Source organism: Pygoscelis adeliae, unplaced genomic scaffold (assembly GCF_000699105.1).
Source record: "Pygoscelis adeliae isolate BGI_AS28 unplaced genomic scaffold, ASM69910v1 Scaffold160, whole genome shotgun sequence".
In the NCBI taxonomy this organism is placed as follows: Eukaryota; Metazoa; Chordata; class Aves; order Sphenisciformes; family Spheniscidae; genus Pygoscelis; species Pygoscelis adeliae.
In genome coordinates this window covers 4595068-4618781 of record NW_008824035.1, presented here as the reverse complement: position 1 = coordinate 4618781, position 23714 = coordinate 4595068, and the positions used below count along the sequence as shown (strand labels likewise).

The 23714-nt window shown below is 39.0% G+C and overlaps 1 protein-coding gene across 1 annotated transcript in view; it reads left to right on the top strand.

Moving 5' to 3' along the window:
* The window catches only part of PARD3B (par-3 family cell polarity regulator beta), a 415216-nt gene that overhangs the window by 264606 nt on the left and 126896 nt on the right, over positions 1-23714 (top strand). The window contains exons 17-18 of the mRNA XM_009333046.1: positions 3614-3820; positions 4813-5047. Coding sequence (XP_009331321.1) covers positions 3614-3820; positions 4813-5047 — 442 coding nt within the window. The remainder of the gene's footprint in view (positions 1-3613; positions 3821-4812; positions 5048-23714) is intronic.

Sequence of the window (23714 nt, the reverse complement as noted above, 5' to 3'; positions counted from 1 at the left end):
GCTGAGGGAGCTGGGGTTGTTTAGCCTGGAGAAAAGGAGGCTGAGGGGAGACCTCATCGCTCTCTACAACTACCTGAAAGGAGGCTGTAGCGAGGTGGGTGTTGGTCTCTTCTCCCAAGTAACTGGCGAAAGGACGAGAGGAAATGGCCTCAAGTTGCGCCAGGGGAAAAATGTCTTTACTGAAAGAGTGGTTTAAGATTGGAACAGGCTGCCCAGGGAAGTGGTTGAGTCACCATCCCTGGAAGTATTTAAAAGACGTGTAGATGAGGCGCTTAGGGACATGGTTTAGTGGGCATGGTGCTGTTGGGTTGACGGTTGGACTCGATGATCTTGGAGGTCTCTTCCAACCTTAATGATTCTATGATTCTATGAATATGTGATTGCTGCAGCCTTACAATGAAAGAAAAAAGGAATAAAAGCTGAATTGCAGAAATAGGAAGTTCTCACTGAAAACCCTGGTGAGAATGTCCAAGGATGTAAACTCCATGACTGAATGTTCTCCTTCTTAATGAGGGTGCATTGCTACTACTGTCATCAATAAGAAAAAAATTCAATTATTTTTCACCAGATGCTTCTTCATGGGTGGATTTTCATGGTAATAGTAAGAAACTTCCAACTTTGCTAGTGAAATTTCAGACTAAATTATTGCAGTCTTAGAAAGGAGCATCTAAATGCTTAATACTAATCTGTGACTAAAGGTTCTCAGTAAGTTTTTGAATAAATGAGAACACCTTTTAAATGGTACAACACAGGAAGATCACAGATGAAATTTAACTTTCTTTGCCAGTGAGGGAGAAATACAGTTAATCTTTGCCATTTTATACTGTCCTTTAAGGTAACACATTATTGGATGATGTTAGGCAATGAATCCTATTTCTTCTGGGGACATGAGAAAAAAAATTCCGTTTTCCAGGGTAGTGGTGTTCTGAATTTACTTCGTAGCTGAAGAGTGCTCCACTTAGTTTCTTTTTTCCTCTTTTTAGTGGCAAACTGAAAATACTACATGAAAGTCACTGTGAGAGTTCTCTTTAAAATATAAAAAACCAGGAAGTTATTGCTAGTTATTACTAAAATTAATTCCTCAGGGGGACTTTCATGTTAGGACAAAATAGCAAAATAAAGACTATTTATACAGAAAGAAACATACTTTGCCAATAACTCAGAGTTTCCCATGCAATTGTTTAAGGCAAGTATTGGACAAAGAACCTTTTCTTGGTGACCCTGACTGAACTAGGTAGTATGTGACCAGGTGCCTAAAAACTGCATCACAGTGTGTGCAGGGCAAACGGCAGCGAGGCTGAGCGGACAGCTTGCTTTCTGGTACACGTAACATTTGAGCGTGTCGCTTCAAACCTTAAGCGTTGGCTTGGATTTTCTTCAGAATGGCCTTCATACGTTAGGAGTAGTCTTCCAGTCTGAGCAATTGCTTTAGCTTTATATAAGAATCACTGTCTGAGGCTGCCTGAGGTTATTTAACCTGAGACTTTTTTTTCCAGGTAATACAGCTTAGGGCACTAATTTAATGTAGTGCAGCTTGTACCGGGATGTGTATATAAACACCTTTGCGCTGGCTTTTGACACAGCTATTTCGGGTAGCTGCAGCGGCCTGGAAATCAGCATTGGCTGCAAAACCTCCCTGAGCCATGGGCACCAGCTGATCCCCGCGCCCTGCGGTCTGTGGCCGTGCAGAGCCGTGGCCCTTCACAGCGACTGCACTGCCCGCTTCTGGAGGTGGGGCTGCGCCCGTTGCTTCCTTGCGGGTGCTGTAGTCACCTTTAAACCATCCTTCGGTGGATACCGCTCCTCAGAGGCTCCGCAGGCGGTGCACTGGGTGCCTGCTGCCCACAGAGGTGGGCGCCGCAGCCCCTGGCGTGCCTTCGCCCACCTCCGCCCAGGCAGCCGTCAGCTTAGGCCTGGCTGAGAGCTCCGCTTTCCCTGGGCCACTGCAGCCTGCTGCGCCCTGCCAGATTTACCGCTGCGCCCTATCTTCTGCGAAAGCAACCCATCAAAGCTGTTTTCTGACTGAAAAACAAGAAAGCTTTTTCTCTACTGATCAGAGTGGCTTTCACTTTGAGGCCTTTTACAGTGATTACGCTTCCCTTGTTTTTGCTCCTTCTCAGCCTGAGATAGGCACCACAGTGCCTCTTACTAATGCACAAGTTATTAGTGATTTTAAGCACCTTTATGTTGTATGCAAGTCATTGCTCTAACTCCATTTTAGCACTTGCTAATTTGGCAATAATGGTAGTCTCCAGAATGGCAGTTAGTGAACAAAAGAAGGTTGCACTGTGTGACCGAGCAACCAGGCTTCCCTTAAATTTGTTTGTCTCCACACACCCACCCCCCACCTCATTTTCCGCCACCTATCAGTCTGCAGGTAATGGAAGTGTAAATCGCTTTATGTAGACACTACTGATGAGTCTCTATTTGGTGCCAATTCTTAGCTTTTTTCCTTTCAAGAATTCACTGATTGCACTGTTTTAGTTCAGAAATACCTGTGCTCTAGGGTTGCTAAAATCACAGCATATAGTACTAACATATCTGTCTTTTCTGTGATCCCTGAATCACATGACAGTATATGGACATGTATGTGAAGGTCTTCTGTTCTTACGTTCTCCTGTTGCTTGCGTTAGTATCACTTAAAAGTTGAAAATGACAGCATTTCTGTTCTCAAAGACAGAAGGCATATTGCAAGGCAAAGTCTCTTCCTCAGTGTCTGTATGCCACATTTACTGTTCTGCCACATAAAAACTTAAGTAGATGCTACAAACGCTTTTAAATTAAGCTGTGAATTTCTTTATTGATTGGTATGCATGTATTAGTTGAATTTTTTCTTTACCTATTCTATTATCATTATATTAATACTAATTAACACTAATGCTGCCACAAAATACAGCCTTTCTAAGGTCAGATAGTCAAGGATTCAAAGAGAGGAAGGGTTTGGGAGACTTGGGAAGGTATTTGCTCCTTTTTATACAAAGTGCTTTCTTAGGCCTATAAACAAAGAAAGAGGCAGCAACATCATTTATGTTAAGCTGTACTTCACTGGAAATATTTGTTTCTTGAAAAACCTGCTGTGTATGTTGATATCATAGCACCAGTCTCAGCTTGAAGAAAAAGGTTGGATAAGACTGTGAGAGAGCTAATAATATCTTCTCACAGGAGACACGTGTTTGAAAATATCAACCATTCACGCAACCTGACTCATTCTAAAAACCAAAACTCTTGTTGTGTAGCAGTGTTTGTTTTTGTGAGTCTATGGATAATGTTCTCCTTGAGACTGTTAGCAGTGTCCAGTTGGACGTCGCTGTCAAAGGGGGAAGAAGCAACCCCATTCTTATCACTGGTGCAGGTTTAAAGTGACACAGAGTGAGCCAGCTATTGCCCATCACTGTTGTCAGGTCTGTAAATTAATGTGCCGTTCCCTCCTAGTCTGAATGGGGATATCTACTGAACTAGGTTTAACTTGATGTTATTTTTAGAACAAATTACGTTGATTGCATACTATTTCGAAGTCCCCAAGTAATAAAGTACACAATTAAATGTATCTGTCTGACTAGTTTCATTTCTCTGTGTGGTTTTAGGTATAAAAACTTAAGTATTTGTTTTCCAGACTCCTCTGGCAAAGATTTCGGTCCTACTCTGGGATTGAAGAAGTCCAGTTCTCTTGAGAGTCTTCAGACTGCTGTGGCTGAAGTTAGAAAGAACGAACTCCCTTTTCACAGACCCAGGCCTCACGTTGTCCGTGGTCGGGGGTGTAATGAGAGTTTCCGAGCTGCCATTGACAAGTCTTACGATGGACCTGAAGATGGAGAAGAGGGTATGTTGCTAATGGCACTTATTGAGGGAGCCACCTTCACTTAGCATTGCTGAGGGGCCAACTCAATAAAGCACATAAGCAAGCGATTTAGTCCAATTGAAGTTGATCACATTTTAAAAGCTGCTCATGTCTTCCACTGACAAAGAGCTGTCTTTGCAGTACCCCATCCAACCTTGACTGCATTTAGTGTAAAGTCTTTCGCTGATCTCGTCAGGGCGGGGGTGCGTTGGAGGGTTTAGAACTCAATCCTTAAATAATTATATTTTTCAACTTCAAGAAGCATCTGCCTTCTTCAGATTACATTAAAATTTGTCTTGCTTGTTTTACAGAGCTGTCTACAATTCCGCCTTCTCCAACCAGGAAATTTGTTTCCTGTTATAGACAAGGCAGAGTGTATTGATAGCACCCTGCTGCTCATTCTGTCACCATGGGCTTATAGACCCCAGTTGCGAAATATGTCTCCTTTAGCATGAAGCATAAAACTGTGCTTGGATCCTGAGCCCCCCAAACAGGAACAACACAGCTCTTCTCCAACCAGACAGAACAGTTTATGTATTTCTTGTTCAGCCATTAAAATAGAAAGATTCCAGGGAATGAATGAAATAGTTTTGTTACGTAGGTTGGTTATGTCAGTCGCCAGAATCTCTTGTTGAAGTAAGCTCTCAGTGTTTGCACCCCAGCATGTCAGTTCTCTTGAGTTGATGGAGGTTAACAAGCTAGATCTCAAATAGAATAGTGTTTTACCATGTCAGGATTTTTGTATCAGGAATAATAACTAGAAAACAAGTCACTAAAATAACTCTATATTTAATTTACAATAGAAATCTGCTTGAGTTCACTAGATATGTTTAGTCTGCTTTTTAAATTATTCAATTAAATGAGTAAGTGTTGTGAGTCATTTGAGCACTTTGTAGACACTCATGCTGTATTTCATGTGTTTGCATTTTGGTGGCCCCTAGCCATCCTCACTGCTGCTTTTTCATTCTGTGCAGATGGTTTCTCTGATAAGAGCTCTCATTCTGGTCAAGAAGCTCAGAACATGGAATCTGCCCCTCCAGGGAACCCTGAAATAGAAGATGCAGAAACCAAAGCAAAAAAAGACAAAAAAAATAGAGAGAAAGAGAAGAAAAAGGAAAAGGGCAAATCTAAAATCAAAGAGAAGAAAAGGAAGGAAGAAAATGAAGATCCAGAAAAGAAAAAGAAGAAAGGCTTCGGTGTCATGTTGAGGTACGGCATTTTAAAAAGCAAAACAGCCACCCATTCCCATTATAACATAAGAAACAACTGAGACTCTCATAAAGTAGTGGAAAAATTATTTCACTTGGACTCAAAATAATGTTTATGTTATTTAAAAAGAAAGCAGTTTATACATTTACACCAAACTTGTAGCTGAGGCAGAAGACATTTGGCAGACAAAATGTCTTTTTGTGCCTTTGAAATTCATTCCCATATGTCAGAAAAGATTCAAGGTTTCAGGCTAAAAACAAGCCTGTGTCAGTGGGGGAGGCTTTGCGGGGAATATTTCTGTGTAATACATGACCCACTCCCACGCTCAGACCTTCGCCTTCTCTTCCCTTGCTTATCTGCTTCCTTTGGGGAGAGCAGGATTGCTTGTGTTACTGTAAACAGTCTAGTAACATTTGCAGTTGCTGAAAACCACTAGCTATGATAAAATCTTTGCTTCACAGCTTCAGCCATTGCCTGCAGTGGTCAAAAGCTCACCGTCCTCCCTGCCCAGCATGCAAGCGTTTTGATTTCTTCTGTGGTTATTGGTTGGTTTTGCATCTCTGGAATCATCAGAGATTAGACAAAGTTCTTCAGGCTATTTCCTTGCTATTGGTGGAGCTTTTGGTGCTGTAGGCACTCTGGGTGCTTTCACCCCTGCCTCTGGTACCTGTTTACTCTACTGAGGATTAAAGTGTTTCCATTTAAGTAGATGGTTGCAATTAATATAGAGTATGTGAATGAAATTTAATGATCACCTGGAGGAGGTGATCATGTGGTTACTTGTGGCACTGAACACTTAATGTTAGCTTTAGGAGACTATTGGTGTTTCTTAGCATGCTGTATTGCAGACAAGCCAGATACATACAAAAGCCACAATCGTTGCTTAGGCAAAGATGCATTTAACTAGTAATCTAAGAAATTCAGCTGCAAGATCATTCACTTACAATGATATTCATTAGGACAGTGATATATGAACTCACATTGCAGCTTTCTGTTGGTAAGTCCTCTGGAGTCAAATGGCTTGTGTTATATTGACGTGGAAGGTTTTAGCTGACTTTCTTCCATGTACCATCAATAGGAATCCTCAAAATTGTCCTATCAACTTTTGAACACTGTAGAGATACTATCAAAAATATACAGGCATGCTTATGTGCCAAATTTGCATGATTTCAGCAGTTGTTAGTGTTCGTAAGATGAAGGTGCATTGGGTATACCAGTCTGCATTCAAATGCAGCTCTTTAGGAACGCTGAGGGGGCACGTACTCGTACCTGTGCATCGCATGTGCATTTGTGTTCATACTGTTTAAAGAAATAGGGCTTAACATGGAACAGTAGTCAAAACACTGAATAATTAGGAGGGTGACCTCAAAAACTCTCTTCTGTATCTTAAGCTTTATGTCTGTTTTCATTCTTCTTTTTAACTCTTTGGCGTGAATAGGGCTCTTGGAAGAGGAGGGGAGTGACACAGAGGTCTGACAAAATCATAAGTGTTCTGTTTCATGTATCACTGGCAGATTTGAAGTTTGAAGTGCAAAGTCTTACTTACGGGGATGTGATGCCTGAGCCAGAAAGAACATGGGATGACATCAGAATCCAAAACAAGCGACTGTAGTTGACAAAAAAATCTGATAATGATCAATATGCAAAGCTGGGAACAATAGATTATCATTCGTAGTGATTCCCTTTTTCAGAATATATTTCACATTTTGGTTGTACATAAGCTTTATACATCTGTTCTTTTCATAAGCTTGCTTTTTATTTAGATTGATAGTCTTCCCAGCAGACAATAATTGTTAATAATATTTATTTATCTGTATGGCAGCACAGAATGGGAATTTCTATCCCACACCATTGAAAATCTCTACAAAGCCACAAAGATGGAAGCAGCAGGTTGTAATGAACAGAGGAGTTGTTTGTAAGAGCTAACAGTTCAGCTGGGAGATTTTTAGAGGTTCTGTGTCCTCTTCAGTGTTTCTTCCTAGAATTTATAAAATAGTTCTTGAAAAGAAATTACTTCCTGAGAAGGTGTGAGTCCTAGGGAATCCCAGCCATGATAAAAGTGAAAGAAGGGTGATGACCTGTAGAGATTGAACAAGAGCAAACAGTGTGAGTTTACAAAAGAATTGGGGACCATATGTCCTGATCAAGTGAGCAAAACCAGGCTGGTATTTATTCAGGGAGAAACTGCTGTGGATGACATGAAAAACAAAAACAATCTGAATGTTTTTAAAAGAAATAATAGGAAACTAGTGGGGGAACTTAGAAGGGGTCAAATACTGACTAAATACTGGATTCAAGAGGTATTTTCAAACTGGAGTTTTGCACTGATGTGAAGAGTGAGGAGTGGGTCTCAGGAGGGCTAGGGCGGAAGACACTGCAGTAGGAGGGTTTGATCAAGTATTTTAGCAGCATGGATGGAAAGAAACAGCCAGATTTTTATGACATTGTGGAGATGAAACTGGCGTGTTTTATTGGTAGAACATCTGTGGAAGGAAAGAGAGAAGCTGAAGACGACAAAGTTGTGAGCTTCTGCAGCAGGTCAGGTGACTACTAATTCTTGGTAGCTTAAGAGAGAGTATTTAGAAACAGAGGTGAGCTCAGTTTTTTACATGCTGAGTTTAAATTGGAAAGGGAACCTGCTATCAGAGGTATTAGAAATGTAAACACTATAAGGGACCAGAAAGCTGGATGGAGAAGGAAATCTGCAGTGTGCCCTTTGTAGGTATGGTGGTAGTTGTACTGTGATCCCCCATGTGAGAGACCACCAAAATGAGGAATGAGGAACAGAGAGCCTCTGCTAGACTGACAGGAGAGAAAGACACAAGAGAAAAAAAGTTAAGAAAGCAACTGGCAGGAGTGGGAAGAGGATATATCTGCCTGGGACCGGGCGATGCCATGAATCTTTTAAACTAGTGCAGTGACTGCAGCCATGTCACTGATTGATCCTACCGAGAGCTGGAACCCCACACTGATACGTTCATACTGTTTGTAATTTGTGGGCTGCTTTGTTCAGAGCTATTTCAGCTGTGCCTGCATAGTTCTGCTGTGCTGTGTAGATGCATCCAAACAGGAAAACAGACTTGCTGAACCCATGTCAAGATTGGGTTGAGATAAGTAGGAGATGATCATCTGTGGTGAAAGCTCCAGGACCAGAAGAACAATGAAAATATTTCTGAGATCTTGCCAGAAAGCTCCGTGCTAATAAAGACACATGCACTTTCTGCCAAATGACTAGGGGTCAGGTGTAAAGGACAAAGGAAAGTAGAATTTGAGGCTGAAGCAGCTGCTGGAAGTGCCACACTTGTCTATGGTGGGGCTTTTGTGCTATACTTGCTGGGTCATATATACAGCTATAACAAGTTTTATCTTGATTGTACGTCCATGTGAATTGGCTTGTTTCTGCCTTATAATCAATAACAAAGCATTTCAAGATATTAAAACCAAACCCAAGTATTTATCTGTAGTACAAGAAGCGTTGAGCTTTAGTATTTTGCATCTGACATTTTTGAACATATTGGAATTGCTACTGCATTGGTTTTTTACTTTTTTTTTTTTAATTTAACAACAGAAAATAGCAAAGCTGTTAGCAGTTGCTAACAGATTTCACTTAGTGCCTCATCTGTTGCTCAGCTGCTATTTACTTGTAGTTCCTGGTCTTTTTTTACACATACAAAAAAAAGCACGATTGCTTTCCTGCTAAGCTTTTCCTGGATTGAAGCTTTATTTAGGTGACTGTGATTCAGGGAGACCATCAAGAAATCATGCTTTTATTTTTGTAATCATTGTTTTTTAAAAAGTCCTGTTGTTTTACCCAGTATTAACTGGAACTCTTGGCTGCAGCATTTTAATGACTGTGGCACTTGGAGCAAAGTAGGTTAATATACTGGAGATTTGAAATGCAGATGACACTGGTTATTACTGATTAGTGAAGTCTGTATAATCCGAAGTACTGTTTTACTGTGGTGCATACTGCACAGTGTTTGTGTTTTCTTGTTTGGTTGGTTCTGATGCATATATTGCCTGCCTGAGTACTGGATGTGCATAGGCACTGTCCAAAGAACAACAGAAGTTGACTCTGTTAACTGTTTGTATGTAGCATCAGCTAAGCAAGCATTATATTTTCCTTCTTGATGTTTTCTGGCACATTGCACCATCATAGCTCACTAAATAACCCACTGCTAGACAACAGACGGCAAAGCAAATTGATGTTGTATATCAGGAAAACAAATACATTAAATACTTTCATTATTGGAGCTGTGACTAAATGTATACTGCAGTCTCAGGAAAAAGCCAGTGTCTAGCATCTATGCTGAAACTCTTTCGGAACAGAAATAATACTCAGTTCTATGCAGATACGTAACAGCGGCAAGATTACGCAATACCGCATTCAATTCTCAGTTCATCCCTTTTCTTACATGGAGCTGACTGATACTTTCAGGACATGGTGAGTCTTGAGGAGACTGCTGGACCTCAAATGAGTTTCCCTGTACTTCTTTTTGAAGGTGTTTTGTATTTTCCTGAGCAACACTATAGTGAAACAGCATATTTGTGCCTTTGAATAAAGGTAGTGTGTAGTGTCATTGGTTTAGAACTGTCAAAAGCCTTGTGAGGTGGCTCTGTAGGCTGTTTGTAAGGGTTAATTAACCCCTTGGTACAGGGCGTTAGAAATCCCTGATGCTCAGCACTAATGCAAAACGCATTATCACTTAGCACCAGGAATGCAAAGCTGATCTCATCAAGAGGTTAACAATAAAAAAAAATTATTCCTCAGTTTGTTAGGTGATGGACTCTAGATTTTAAATTTGTGATCTGTAGTTATTTAATTGCCATGCTTTGAAATACTATCAAAATACTATTTTCTAACAAAGGTAGGCTTTGTGTTGGTCTCTAAATTAAGTTGGAGAAAGACTGAACCTTTAAACCACCAGGGAAATGTGACCTCTGCTATGTGGTGCTGCTCTGTATCCTAATTCCATAGCAGTTGTTACAGTCCTGGCGTATAATAAACATAAGTCTATGGCTCTCTCACTACCTTTTCCAGATAGCGATTGTAAAAATTCTGGGCAGCCCTTTCAGCTTTATGGATATGAAGGAAAGTTAGCTGATGGACTGCAGCCACACCAATGGCATTTTAATAGGTAGTTCGCCTAGGCAGAGACCAGTAGCCCGAAGTCATAATTTTTTTGTGGTATAAAAATCTAAGAGCAAGTATGTAATTGGTGACTCAGAGTAAAGAGTTTTGCCGAACTGGAGTGCAGTGGGAGAACACCCGCTCATTCAGTCTTTATTTCTGGACTTGAATTCAGGAAAAAAAACAACCAGCCTTCTTCATATAAGGCAACTCTTGTCAACTTGACTTCACCTAGTTCACTAGCAAATATTTTAAAAATTAGGCTAGGTGAGAAGAATATCTCTCTCTCACAAATATTGCACATCAACCATGACTTGCATATTTGTGCATGTATACATGTAACTGCAAACACAGGAAGCAGGAATATATGTGTGTGTGTTAGTTACATTTGCTTTTTCCTCTTCAGAAGTAGTGCGCTTTCCCACATAACCGTTCATCTTAAATTATTTACCTTCCATTTCACAATATGAGCCATGAATATTTTATTTTTTGTCCCCTTAATTTGCCAATTTTCCTTTGAGCTAAGTGCCTTAGTGATTTTAATTTTTCATTCTAGTTGGAAGACAGAAATGACCCTTCTTTCATTTTTACTATTATATGCCTTGTGCTCAGAATGATACTTTTTACAACCAGCACTGTTGAGCCTGTAATGGTATTGCAGAGTAGATAGCATAATATACAGATATTGACTTCCATTAAGTATAGCACTATGATAGCTTATGGAGAGATTTTTTTCTGCTCTGTGTTGCCCTGAGAAGTTGCGCACTGTAGAAGAAAAGTTAGCAACATAGTAAAGAAAGAGCAAATAATAGAGATGTGATTTGCTGGAGAGTATATAACTTTTTAATGTATTTATATGTATGTACATATGATGCTGGAAGTCAGTATGGACGTGGATAGATTTGAAAAAAAACAAGACAAGATTAAAGTATAATTTAATTAGGCTAAAGTTATTTTAGAATTTTTTTTCGTCAATAGCAAAATGATGTGAGATGGATCAGGCCTGTGTATTTGATAGACAGCATCAGTTAATGAGGTAGATGAGTTATTTAGAGGCCTTGATTTCCTTTTGCCTAATAAAATTCCCACTTTTCAAATAGGTAAATTGGTAAATAAAACTCCTGTTTCCTTTAAAGAGCACGAGAGCATGAGGGAGAGGAGGTATCCAATCAATTTAATGTATCTCGAGTTTGTCAAGTATTTTTAACTAAAAAAAGACAAACACCTCAATTTACGTGTATCACTTTTTCTTTTCCTCCACCGTATTGATTCCTCCTTGGCTGCGTTCATAGTCAGACTAAAACAGAGAAAATAAGGGGGTTTTGTACTAAAATGATCATGTGGGCTGCCTGCTAAAGGCTTATTTGTTTAATTAAGCATCTGTTCTCTTCTTAATATGCATGCATAAATCTCATTAACGTTAGATGTATGCAAGTGCAGTGAAGAAGAATAGACCCCTTACTCTCATTACTGAACTTGGATAACAAGATTTATATTTACTTAACAGATCAGAGGAGAAAGTTCCCTCTGACTATTTAAAAGGACTGGAAATTACAAACTGTTTGCAAGGAGCATGCTTTTTGCGAAATAGTTGCATGTTCACTTCAAGTTGAAATATCATTATTCAAGCCATTACTAAGCAAAAAAAAAAAAAAAAGGCAGCGTGCTTTGTCTGTAAGGATTAACTTTGTGCACTAAATTCTGTGAGGTGTCTACTTAAATGTATACTTGTCTATTCGATATTGAACTCTGTGCATGCCACACCTGCTAAAAAAAAAAGTAAACTCCAGTCCTATTGGAAATATGACCAGGTCTTTGCTGGAGGTGGCATATTTCTTCTAAGTGTCTGTCTCCTCTCTCCCAAGAAATGCCTTCTGCAAAAAAAGTCCTAGAAAGCAAAGTGCATCATTGGTGAATACTAAACACTGTGGCAGTGTGTTTATCCTTCATTCGCTATGCTTGGCTGATACTTGTTCTAAAATCCATCTCTTATCTGAGGATAAAACTTAATTCCAGATTTTCCATATAAGTTATGGTACATCGGGTATTTCCGTATGTAGTACGGATGCATTATTGTCAAAGATACTTGAGGGTTTAAAGTCATGCCCACAAGAATTTGAATTAAGGCTTCCTGAGGTGCCTTTTAACTAATAAATACATATTTTGCACAGGAATACAGTATGGAGGATGAGTTCTACCATGAGACACAAAAAAACGGTGGTTTTGCTGATTTTTTGTTTCAGTAGTTCTTGTAACATGAACTTGGTAAATGTAGGGGCTGGGGGGAGAGACAACAATTAACAGAGAAATTATGCAGAAGGGGGCTCCTGACAGATTCCTTAACTACAAAGTGCTGGCAGGTGCCAGTTTAATAGGTATTGCCATTAACAGCCATCTGTAGAGAAAATGAAATGTACTCATCTCACTGAATTATGATTTATGCCAGACAAAGCAGTCAAACCAAAGTAATATTTATATTATAATGCAGAAGTCATTGATTAAATGCACATGGCATCTCAAATCCAGTTGACATTTTAAGTTGAAATGATTGCAGACATGTAGCCATTTATTTAACTATTACTTTAAAAAATGTGTCTCTACTTGTTATTAATAGAAGAAAGTCAGACCTGACCAATATTTCAATAGGCTGACCTTTTGTTTTGCTGACATATAAAAGGAACAGAGCTCCTTTTGGGGTAGTCACAATTTCAGAGCATATGAAGTATGCTAGCTTCAGAAAAAACTGACCCCTTTGATCCACTCTGTCTCTTTCTTCCCTCTTCTTTTCCACACAGGATTTCTGAAAGAAAGTGGACAAGAGGTGGTTTAGGAGATAGGAAAATAGTCTGAGAAAGGCTTTGTTTCAAGTGCCTGCTCTGCTACTGATTTCTTGGGTGATGCTCGTTAACTCACTTAGCTGCTCTGAGCCACAGTTATCCTTACACAAAGGTTATCCTCTGTGCTTATTAAAAAAAAAAAAACACCAGCATTTCCCTGCTTCATATGATCATTGTTCAGATAAATGTTAAAAAATAAATACATTTAAAAACTGGTCTGGCTACGCCTGTAAAAGTATAGCAGGCAAATAGTTTTATTTTTAAGAAAATGAAAATGAAAAAGTAGTAAGCTTTTGTGTGATTTTTCTCGAACTAGTTTTCCTCTAATCTCTAGGATTCTTTCTTCTCTGAGGACTTCTTACTGTCTTTCCTTTTACTTTTTTCCAGTGATTCCAATCTTTCTCATTTGTTAATCTCCTGTTGCCCAGTCTCTTATTTCCACATAGCATCTCGCCATTTTCTTTGTAACCTTGTCTCATTATTGCTTACCTTCCCATCCATTTTTAGCAAACTTCAGTCTGTTCTCTCTTTGGAAAAAAAAATATAAAGCAAGCCTAGCCCAGTTTGCTTGCAAGCTCAACCTTCTGCTGTTGCGCTGTTATTGAGAACTGATTGACAGAAAACTGAGTTGCTCATCCTTACCCGTTCTTGCTACTGCTAGTGCGTGAGGTGCCAAGCTGGGGTTTCCTCCTCCTCTCTGTAATACCTCCTAGCTACAGATACTCTTACCTTCAGAAATGCAGTTTGGAATATAATGCCTCAGAATTATAGTTGACCTTCTGTCTTTTACTCTGATTTTATGCCTTCTTGCTAGAAAAAATTGATTTGTCATTTCAGATTTAACATGGGCAAATTCATTTTTTCTCTGCAAATTGTTCTTCTTTATGTCCTTACTCTGTCATCATGGAAACTAGCAGTATCTTCCCCCTTTCACAAAAGCCCCTACATGGGATGTCATCTTTCAGTGAACCTTAAACCCACGCAGTGGGGCAGCGTCTAAAATTTGTTCTCTTCTTACACTACACACTGAAGACCTGATGACACAAAAGAAGCTGCTTCCCTGTCTGCTTGGACTCCTGTTGCTTCTAGATTATGTCAGTCTCTGTGGTGGATCATGTTGCTGGGTCGTTGTTCTGACTACTTTTGCCTGCCCCTGTCAGCACAGCACCAACTTTGTCTCCTTCCCAGTTTGGTCTGTGTTAAGAGACCGGTGTGGTAACATACTGCTTTGAGCAACCGTGAACACTTCCCAGCCAGCCTGTCTCAGCAGCACACTTTCTACTGCAACATGTTGCAGCATGTCTGGGCAGAAAATATTTTATATAGCCCTTCAACTTCCCTAAGATTTGCCTCTGCTGTAAAACTTCCATGATGTGTCTGAACGGTGGCAGGACTAAATGAGTGATGAAGTAAGTCTTTATATCTTTTCCACCCCAGCCCCTGCTTTCTATCTCTCTCCACCAGCAGTAAGTAAGCAAAGCTCTTCACAGCTTCCTGCTCTGCGCTGTATTTGGCTGTGTCACATTCACCTCCACCTCTCCTCATTTGTTTGGAATCTGTTAGGATGTGAATGCAAGGGTGCAGGATTGATCCTTACCCAGCAGTTCCTGCTTGTTCCAGCTCCAGTGTTAACTCCATCTTCTTATCACCTCCAGCCCTCCATCCTCTGACGATGCTTGTTTGTCACCAGGTTTCTTCCCTTGTTACTTTTTCCTGCTCTCTCTACCCTACTCTGCACCCTGGGCTCTCTCTTGTCCTAGCTGTCACCCAGCTTATGCAGAGCCTTGACTAATAAGCCTAGCAGAGTTTGTTAGTTTGGGCTCTGCCCTGTGTATGTGTTGCTTCTACGCTGCACCTTGTCATGAAGAGCAACTGCTCTGATTTCTCACTGGTCATGATGTTGCATGACTTTTACCACAGAAGTTACTTATGCTGTGAGAGTGCTCCTCTCACAGAAATATTTACATTCAGAGAACCTTCCCCTGCTTGCTTCCTTCGTTCAGTGGAAACGATGTCTCTAGGGTCTTTGTTTGGACCTGGGGCATTTGAGAGAATTTGATCTTACTCTTTAGAAGTCTTTGAATAAAGTGGTGAAAATGAAGATGTCTTCTCCCTTCTCCCTTTCTGTTCTTGCAACGTCCCACTTCTGTCCTATTTTTTTTTTTATTGTTGAGGAGAAACAGTAAAGAATGACTAAAAAGGAACCTGGGCAAATATAAAATATTGGGCAAATATGAAATGTTAGCCAAATGCCGACATGAAAAAAACTATCACCCTCTGTGTGTGTGTGTATGTATTATATAAACTCTGAGATATGTGTCACTACTAGTTTAGGAATTTAAAAAAAAAAATCAAGTCTTATTGACTGACAAGGCAAAAAATTGTCTGTCTCTGTGTGTATGCGTAGTACAAGATACACAGGCCACTAAGTATCTGCCATAGTTCTTCAGCATGTAACTTCAGTTTTAGGTTTGAAGTAATGAACTGTATGCCTGTGCCATTCATTGTCCCTTATTTGAAAGCAGTGAATACCTGGCCTCACACTAACTCCAGATTATCAGGTTGGTTGGTAATAATGTGTAAGTAGAATTGTAAAGCTATTTTCTGGTGACTGAAGGCCACCACTGTTGTCTGCTGTTTTCTTTCTAGCCAAAGAACTCTAGTGAGTAATGAGTTGGGCACTGTTCATTCTACCTCTGTCATCTTTTTGTTTAGCTTTTTATCCTCTAATGTGGAAGTCTGTATTACAGTAGCTTAGTATAGCAGACATCCTAATGTTCTGTTTTTAATTAAAATTAGACTGAGGAAATAAACAATTCAAAGAAGTTAGCTTTCCTTCCCCCCCCCCAGATATGCTTTCTATATCCTCTCCTGCATTTGGAAGTGCTTGTTTCCATTCACATGCTCTTGAATTGTTCGGCCTCCCTAACAGATAGTGAGGAAGGACTGTCAAGAAAGCTCACTTTCATTCATTTAGTCTTCTTAGCAATACATGTTGTTAAATTATTGATTTTTGTCTGTTTGTTTTGATGCAGTCTGCACTGTAAAATACAATTCTTAATATAAAACTTTGTCAAAACATGGAAGATTTCACAAAACCAAAAATGCGCTGCTCTTGAGAAAAAATTTCCACTATACAGCTGCAGATCATTTTTACTATGACTAGAATACATATACATACACACACACACACCCCCCCTGGAGAGTAAGTGACTTGATCTAAATTACTCAAATTTCTTTCCTTTAAAAAGGCAGATTATTATGGGTGTAAGTGCTGCAGTACGTTAACGTACCTCTTCATCTCCAAAGACCCCCACCCCATCTTTTTCTTAATGAATTCCTATTTAGGCTATTTTAGCTCGGTTGTCATTTGTTGCTTCCCAAACCATCAGTTATCTGCAGCAATGGAGGGTGCTGTAGGCAGGCTCAGGCAGAGCTCCAGGAGCTCTGGGCTGAAATGGTTTGGGAAGATATGTAGAGAAATTTCTAGCTATAGATCTGCTTTGACTTCTCTGCCTATAGCAGTAGTGTTAGCTGCTTTGTTCCTACATGTGAGATGTTTGCTAATTTCATTAATTACAAAGTGGAAGTTGTATTTATGTATCTGTAGTATGAATGCTGACAATATTCTGTAAGACCATGATGAGACCTGTAAATCCTGTGGTCCTGGTTCTCTGTAAACTGCATAATTTGTTGATTTGCCTGTGAAGTATGTTGCACCCAGTGAGTGGTGAAAACTGATTTGGCATGCAAGCTTGCTAATTCTGAGTGGTTAACTGGCTTTAGTCCCCAGTGCTGTAATAAAGTGGATTTGGTTTTATTGCATCTCCTGCATGGAAATTACTATTAAAAATCTGTGTTGTAGAGATATTTCAGTGTTTTCAAAAAGACTTGCATGTTTCTGCATGCTTGGAGGGGAGGAAGGAAGCCACACTCATACAAAATATGTGCTCTAGCGGACTAATTAGAAGCACACCATGTTTTGGGCAGTCTAAAGTATGCTAACAAAAATATTCCAATAACAGTATATTTATTTAGTTCATCCTTAATATTTATTCTGGCTTTAAAAACCAGCTTTCTCTGTCTTGTGTGGGTATTCAGGTTGGAGAGAATGAGTTTAATCTTTTTTGGGTTTAGGCTAGAGTTTAAAGAAATTGAAAGATGACGTTCCTGTCATAGTGCGAAGAAAGATCACTACTGGCCCTAGACCTGCTGCAGAAAACTTGCATTATACCATAAACTGCTGTCCATGCATTTGTATGCAATTGAAAGTGGAGCACAGAGAAGATGATCTTTCACTGGGGAAGATTAAAAAATAAAAAGTAACCAACAATCCTAGAGTAGGAAAAAAAGTGAGGATCGAGGTTCAGAATAACTAAATAGTTAAGATTTACCTCAGCAGTTTAATAACTTCTTGAGGCCTCAATCCAGCAGAGCAAAGCAATAAACAACATCTGTATTATATACTCTTCTGTCGTCTTTGATCTAGATCTTTATTAAGACAATGCATTCACACCATAGTAAAAGGCTACAGTGGAGCTAAATTAAAATACATAGGTAACTTTTGAGAAGTGTGTTGAGTATGTGTATAGATTGTGTGTGTATAATTCACACATCACACATGGAAACTCAACTTTTTCTACCTTTGCTATTTTAAGCTGTTACCTGTATTGTATTTTATGGAACTGGTGGATTAGCACATAAATCTTTTGAAGTATTGTATAATTAATTTCCAGAATATCAAGTAAAGGCTGGGTCTCTTTCTTTGACAGGCTATTTCTGTCTCTATAATGAGAACAGCAAAAGGTTAGAAGAGGAGGTGGTGGATTTACGTGTTTGAGTACTACAAATACTCTAGGGGAGGGGAACAAGGAGGTGCTTAAGGGCTACATAAGCTAAAAGGAGCTTCTTTACAGTAGAATAGTCTCATCACATCACTATATATCTCACTCATCTACTCAAGGACACAGAGGCACTCAAATATGTTGAAACAGTCCACATCTGGAGAAAAGCATGTTTAACAGAGTATTGTATTAATGGCTTCATGGGATACCCAGACCATTTGTTGATCTTGGCTGTCAGTTTATTGTCTTTCTCAGTCTTTGTTTATTTTGTGTACATCAGCCATTCACTGAGTACCTTGGGATACAAATTGCCTATAATAGATCAAATTTACTGGTCAAAGGTTAAGTCACTCTCATGAGGCTGCTTGCCTGTGATAGCATTGGTTTCTGTTGGCTTTGATACCGTATTTATTGCATTAATATTGTAATGTCTTCGCACAATCATTAAAGCTGAATAGAAAGTTCTAGTGTAGCTGCTCCAGGTAGATGACAGCTTGGTGAATTTGGACTGTCATTAACTCGAGCAGATTTCTTTGTGAGGCATCTTATGGTTGTCTTTAGAAAATGCCAGTCAGATTGAAACTGGGACCACTCTCTTCTGTAGAGAGAAATCCTTGTCTAGGGGGGCTAACCTTTTCTGTTGTCCAGCAGTGTTTAGACCAGATCCATCCTTAAATTCCCACAAAGCTAAATGGAAGATTATGTTGAACATCCAGGTTTCTGTTTAATAACCATCATGCAAGGCAGATACAGACCTAAAACATGTCTACAAATATAAAGGTTGATACAGAAATCTGTAATATAAATCAGAGGAGATTTCATATACAGCAGTGATCAAAGGAGGAGGACAAATACAAAATTAAATTGGTTGCGTAAAATGTCATGCTAATTTATAAGCTAAAAGAAGATTGTAAATGAAGCACTGAAGTATGAGTTTTTTGCTCTGTTTGTAAATATTGACTTAAAATGAGCTTTAAAAAGCAATAAAAAAAAAAAAAAATTGTGGTTGGTAGCCTTCTCAAGGACCCAGTTTCAAAGGCTGACCAAACAGAAGAGAGGGAGACCAAAATAAAACATCAGGGAGGAGGAAAAAAACCAACCTAGAAAGCAACTTAAATTGATATAGTGTCTGCATACAGATAATTGAAGCCATGAGATTTAATTAAAATCACCAAGTGGATGTTGCTATCAAGAATGAGACAGTGAGGCTTAAATGGAATTTCTCTGAATGTACAGGGAATTTTAGGAGCAAGATAAGAAAAAGAAGAATTTTACTATCAGCTATAGAGAAAGGTATTCACTGAAGAACAGCTCAAGCTGTGGGCATTTTCCAGGACACCTGGTACCAAATTTCAAGGATAACCAAATGCTCTGTAAAAGCATCTTGTGATCAATTGTATTGAATGGCACAGACAGGTTGCATTGAATCAACACAGATGACGATCCATTTGGCTGAGCAGAGAAAGATCGTTACAGACCTTTAATATGGCAGTTTCAGTTCAGTATCTGTTCATTTTGGAATTTGAACTTGTAATAATTGTGTTGGTCTCTTGAAAAACAAAACTTCATTAAAGTCAATATACTGTAGCAGTTCTGAAACCCAGAACAAAGAAAGCTGGGAGAGTACTGTAACAAGCAGGTTTTATAACCTGTTTCTTTTGAAGCACAGCTAACATTTGCGCATTTAAATGACAACAGAAAAATTCCAGAAGCTCAGACTAAATTTGCATGACCAGTGATGAGGTTGAGAGTAAAAATATTTATTGTTTCATGGCAAAAGCGGAAGGAATAAGGATCAGCTGCACAAGTGATCAGACCTGATTGCAGAAAATGAAATAGAAATACCAACGGAGGCAGAGCAGAGTGATCAGAAGGAAGAGTTTGGGGAACCTAAATAACCAACAGTTATTTCAAAGTAGTGGAGAGCATCCTGGAGCCAGTCAGTCTTCCTGAACTAAAAAATAGCAGATGTTTCAAAGAGATATGGATTGGTCTTAAACCACAGAAATACAAACGTGTAGTGGCTTTGTGGCAAAATTTTCCAGGCCTGAGTCAAAGTTTGCTGAACTTCATGAAAGTCTTGTACTGGATGAAACCCACAGTGTGTTCCCAGGTACGTACAGCTGTGAGATTGAAGTGCAACGGTATAAAGTTGTGACTAATGCTTTTTTCCTTTGAGTTGTAAGGGTATAGAAGAATTAACTGTAGTCCCAGTTCTGTGTAGATTTCAGAGTGATGAATGTTTTTTCAGACTTGCTGGGGAGATCCTAACTTGAAACTGAGAGCTCATAAGGTCCACTTCTTCCCTGAACACTGAATCTAAAAATGGTATATTGAGGTTCTGTGTTTCTTTCAGTAACTCAGTATCAGATTTATTTTTTTTTCTTCAGAAATACCTTTTAACTGATAATCCTGAAAACTGCAGTCTAAACTTAAAGATATTCCTGCTACTCATTTATTCTCACTGGTATACAAAGATTTCTGAGACCAAATTCTTCCTTTAGCTACATCTTTACAATCCCATTCTTTTGACTTGTGTTTCACAGGAATAATTCCAGATGGAATTTAGCGCTGTAATTTGTGAAAAAGTATAAAATTCAGGTTTTTATCTATCAGCTTTGCTGGTTGTTCAGGGCTAAAAGGAGTAAAAAGTGGGAGAAACTAATTTTATTTCCTTAATAATATATGGCTGAATTCACAGAGGAAGCAGATCTGTGAAGTACTATTTCTGCCATGTAGCACTCAGTGTTGGGTAGGGGAGGAAACAGGCTTTTTGTCCCTGAGAATTTTTAGATTTTCATACAATTTTAGGTTTTCTTGCCTGGGTTGAGACAACAGTTCCAAAACTCAAATATTCCTCATGGGATAATTCTGAAAAAGAAAAAGGTTGGGTCAGTTAAAAATACTTATTTTTATTCTCGCTTTTCCTTTTTAGAGCCTTTTAATAAGGACTAAGATGGATATTAACCTGAAGAGTCACTTTGTTTAAAATCCCTAATAGCTTATTGTGAAAAGGCAAGAAAACTTGGCAATTTAAAAAATCGATTTGTGACATTACTGAAAAACAAAGAAAAATTGCTTACCAAACAAAAAACTGATCACCTCTACAGTCTGCTTGCTTAGTAAAATCTACCATCCTAGAAAAGAGAAACGGTCTTTTATAGTAATTTAGGAAAAGGACCATAGTGATTATTGAACTCAAAGTTTAACATCGTAAAAAAGTCTGCATGATGCGACTGAAAAATGTAACCTCTTTTATAAAGTCATTGTTGCTATTAATTCAAAAAATCTGGCCTGTGACATTACTAGAACATGGAGCAGAGCTAAAAAGAACTTTTAAGTGAAATCAACTCATGATCCAAAAATGTATATGGTAGTAATAGTAAACTTCTGATAAGGCACTGACTCATGGCTCTGAGGAGCACATGGTGATGGCTAGTCAAGTCCCTGCTGCAGCCCATGAGGATCTGGTAGGATTTAGCGTGGCACTGAAAGTGTTCTGAGGAAAGTAAGAAGCCTGTTCAAAGTAAAACCAAATATCCTGGGCTAACAGATAGACTCATAAGAAAGCCACTCAGCAGATTCAGCTGAAAGGTTATGGGATGAAAATGAGTAATAAAGAATAATGGCAACTCTCCAGGAGTGGAGAGGGAATACTAAACATGAAAATCAAGGCATATCGTTGCCCTCCTTTGTGCCTCTTACTTTGTTAAAAGTGCAGCTGACGCTGTGTGTCTTCTTCCTTTAAAGAGAAGAAGAACGCTAATTTAAGAGCTTCCCCAGTAGTGCTTTCCTCTCTGGATTGCCCTTGCCCCCATCCTGTGTTCAGAGTGGAGACAGTCTGTGCCCCGTCCTGTTGGGTAAGGGACAGCAAGAGAAGTGCAGTCACCCTCGAGTAGCCCTTCCCAGTCATTACAAAGTAGTCTACCATATAAGGTGAATGAAGGAACAAAAGAAATACAGTTAAAGATAAAATAATCACTTTTCATTCCCCTCCTTTGAGCCCTGTAGCAGTAGCTTTCCAGATTTCCCCTGCCCACGCCAGCCAAAAATGTACTTTCTCCACAGTCTGCCCCATAGAAGCCCTGATGCAGGACTTTTCCTTTGTCTTAACTGGTTATGATTTGTGTCCACATACAGATGCCCTTCTCAGCTTGTTTCCAAAATGAAAGTTGGCATTATGCTTGTTATTGTTCAGCTATACATAAGGTGAAACAGACTTTCAAAAATCATTTACAGAAGATTTGCTGTGACTATTGACATTTTCTGACAACCTAATTTTTCTTGTAGACCTTCCCCTCTCTTCCCACCTCTCCCCACCTCCCAATTCCTACCCTGCAAACAGCAGAAATGTATTTGGGAAAGTGAAAAGGTTATGAATCAAACTTTTGAGGTATTTTTTAATTGACCCCGGGTAGACATTTAGATGGAGCTGATAGAAAGGTTGCAGATGTTCTATATTAAAAAGTCTCTTTATATTAGATGATGCAGTGTCCTGCATCTAATGATTGAGTAGTCTCCTGTGGAAACATGCATTTACCCGTAGTACATACGGAGCAGTTTCAGTTATGTATATATTTCATCTGTCACTGAATTAACCTGAAAAGTCTATGGGTAACCAGATCCCTTGGACGGAAGGGCTGGCTTGATGCTTGTTTGATAAAGAACTTTTTTTTAGTACTAGAACTTAACAGGTTTGTTCTGAAATGAAGCCACTGATATTTCACTTGGAACTGTAAGCTGCATGGGCTTAAAAGCCCAGCATGTAATGTAGAGACTTTGTTCCAGTTACATTTTTTGTAGTTTGCACCATGCAATGTAGACTGGTTTGGGGCAGGGATGTTCCTGGGGTGGTTTTGTTTGTTTTTTCTTTAAATCCTGACTAAGAATGGTATTGAGCAAAATTGACTATGGGCATTTGCAGTTTCATTCAAAATGGGTAATAATGTCAGAGAAAAATAGCTAGAAATTCTAGAGACTCCTGTTAAATAATGGAGTAAAACAGTATGAACTGGGATTGAGTTTCAGGCTAAAGAAGTGCTAACTTTAAATCTAATTCGATTTGAGGGCTTTGTTACAAGCTGCCCCTTACAATATAGCTGGGAATCAATAATACTGTATACTGTTTCATTCACATTATATGAAAACATGTTCATTTGCCTTTAAAAAAAAAATCATTTTTAATGTTGTAATCTTTTAATAATGAGTGGCTGAATTATCTGTGTAATTCATTACCCTCTCAGCTGTTAGATGAATGGGATATGTTATGGTTTGTCATTATTCTCCATGGTGGCAAGGAGAACAGACTGGGGATTTAAATCGCCTTCCACTGCATGGGCTATAGACATGCTGATGACTTGCTGTGAGATTGCATTTAGTTCCAGGATCTCTGGTGCTTCAGAGTGTAATGCGTTTGGTTACCATGATGAACAAAAGCTTCTGATGGTTTATGTAGGTATACTAGAAGTAAAATGGAAGAGAAAGAGCAGAGAATGAAAGTAAAATGTTGCTTTCTTTTACAAGTGACTAGTTGAGTACAGAGGAAAAAGTAATAAATTTATATCAGGAGAGAAACAAATATAATAATTGAAATATTATACAGACATCTCTACATGAGTGTGTGTGTAGATATATAATGTGAAATACAGTATAATCTTAACATTGTTATGTACATACTTATGACTGCACTGGCTCATTACCCATTGCATCAAGGATGCTCAAGTGTTTATTATGCTATTTACCAAATTATAGCTATTTCCTGAACAGCCGGCCTCTGCTGAATATACTTGTATTCTGTCCATCTTTAATAATGAAGCCTGCACTTTGGGGCAGAAACATAGTCTGGCAATGATCAG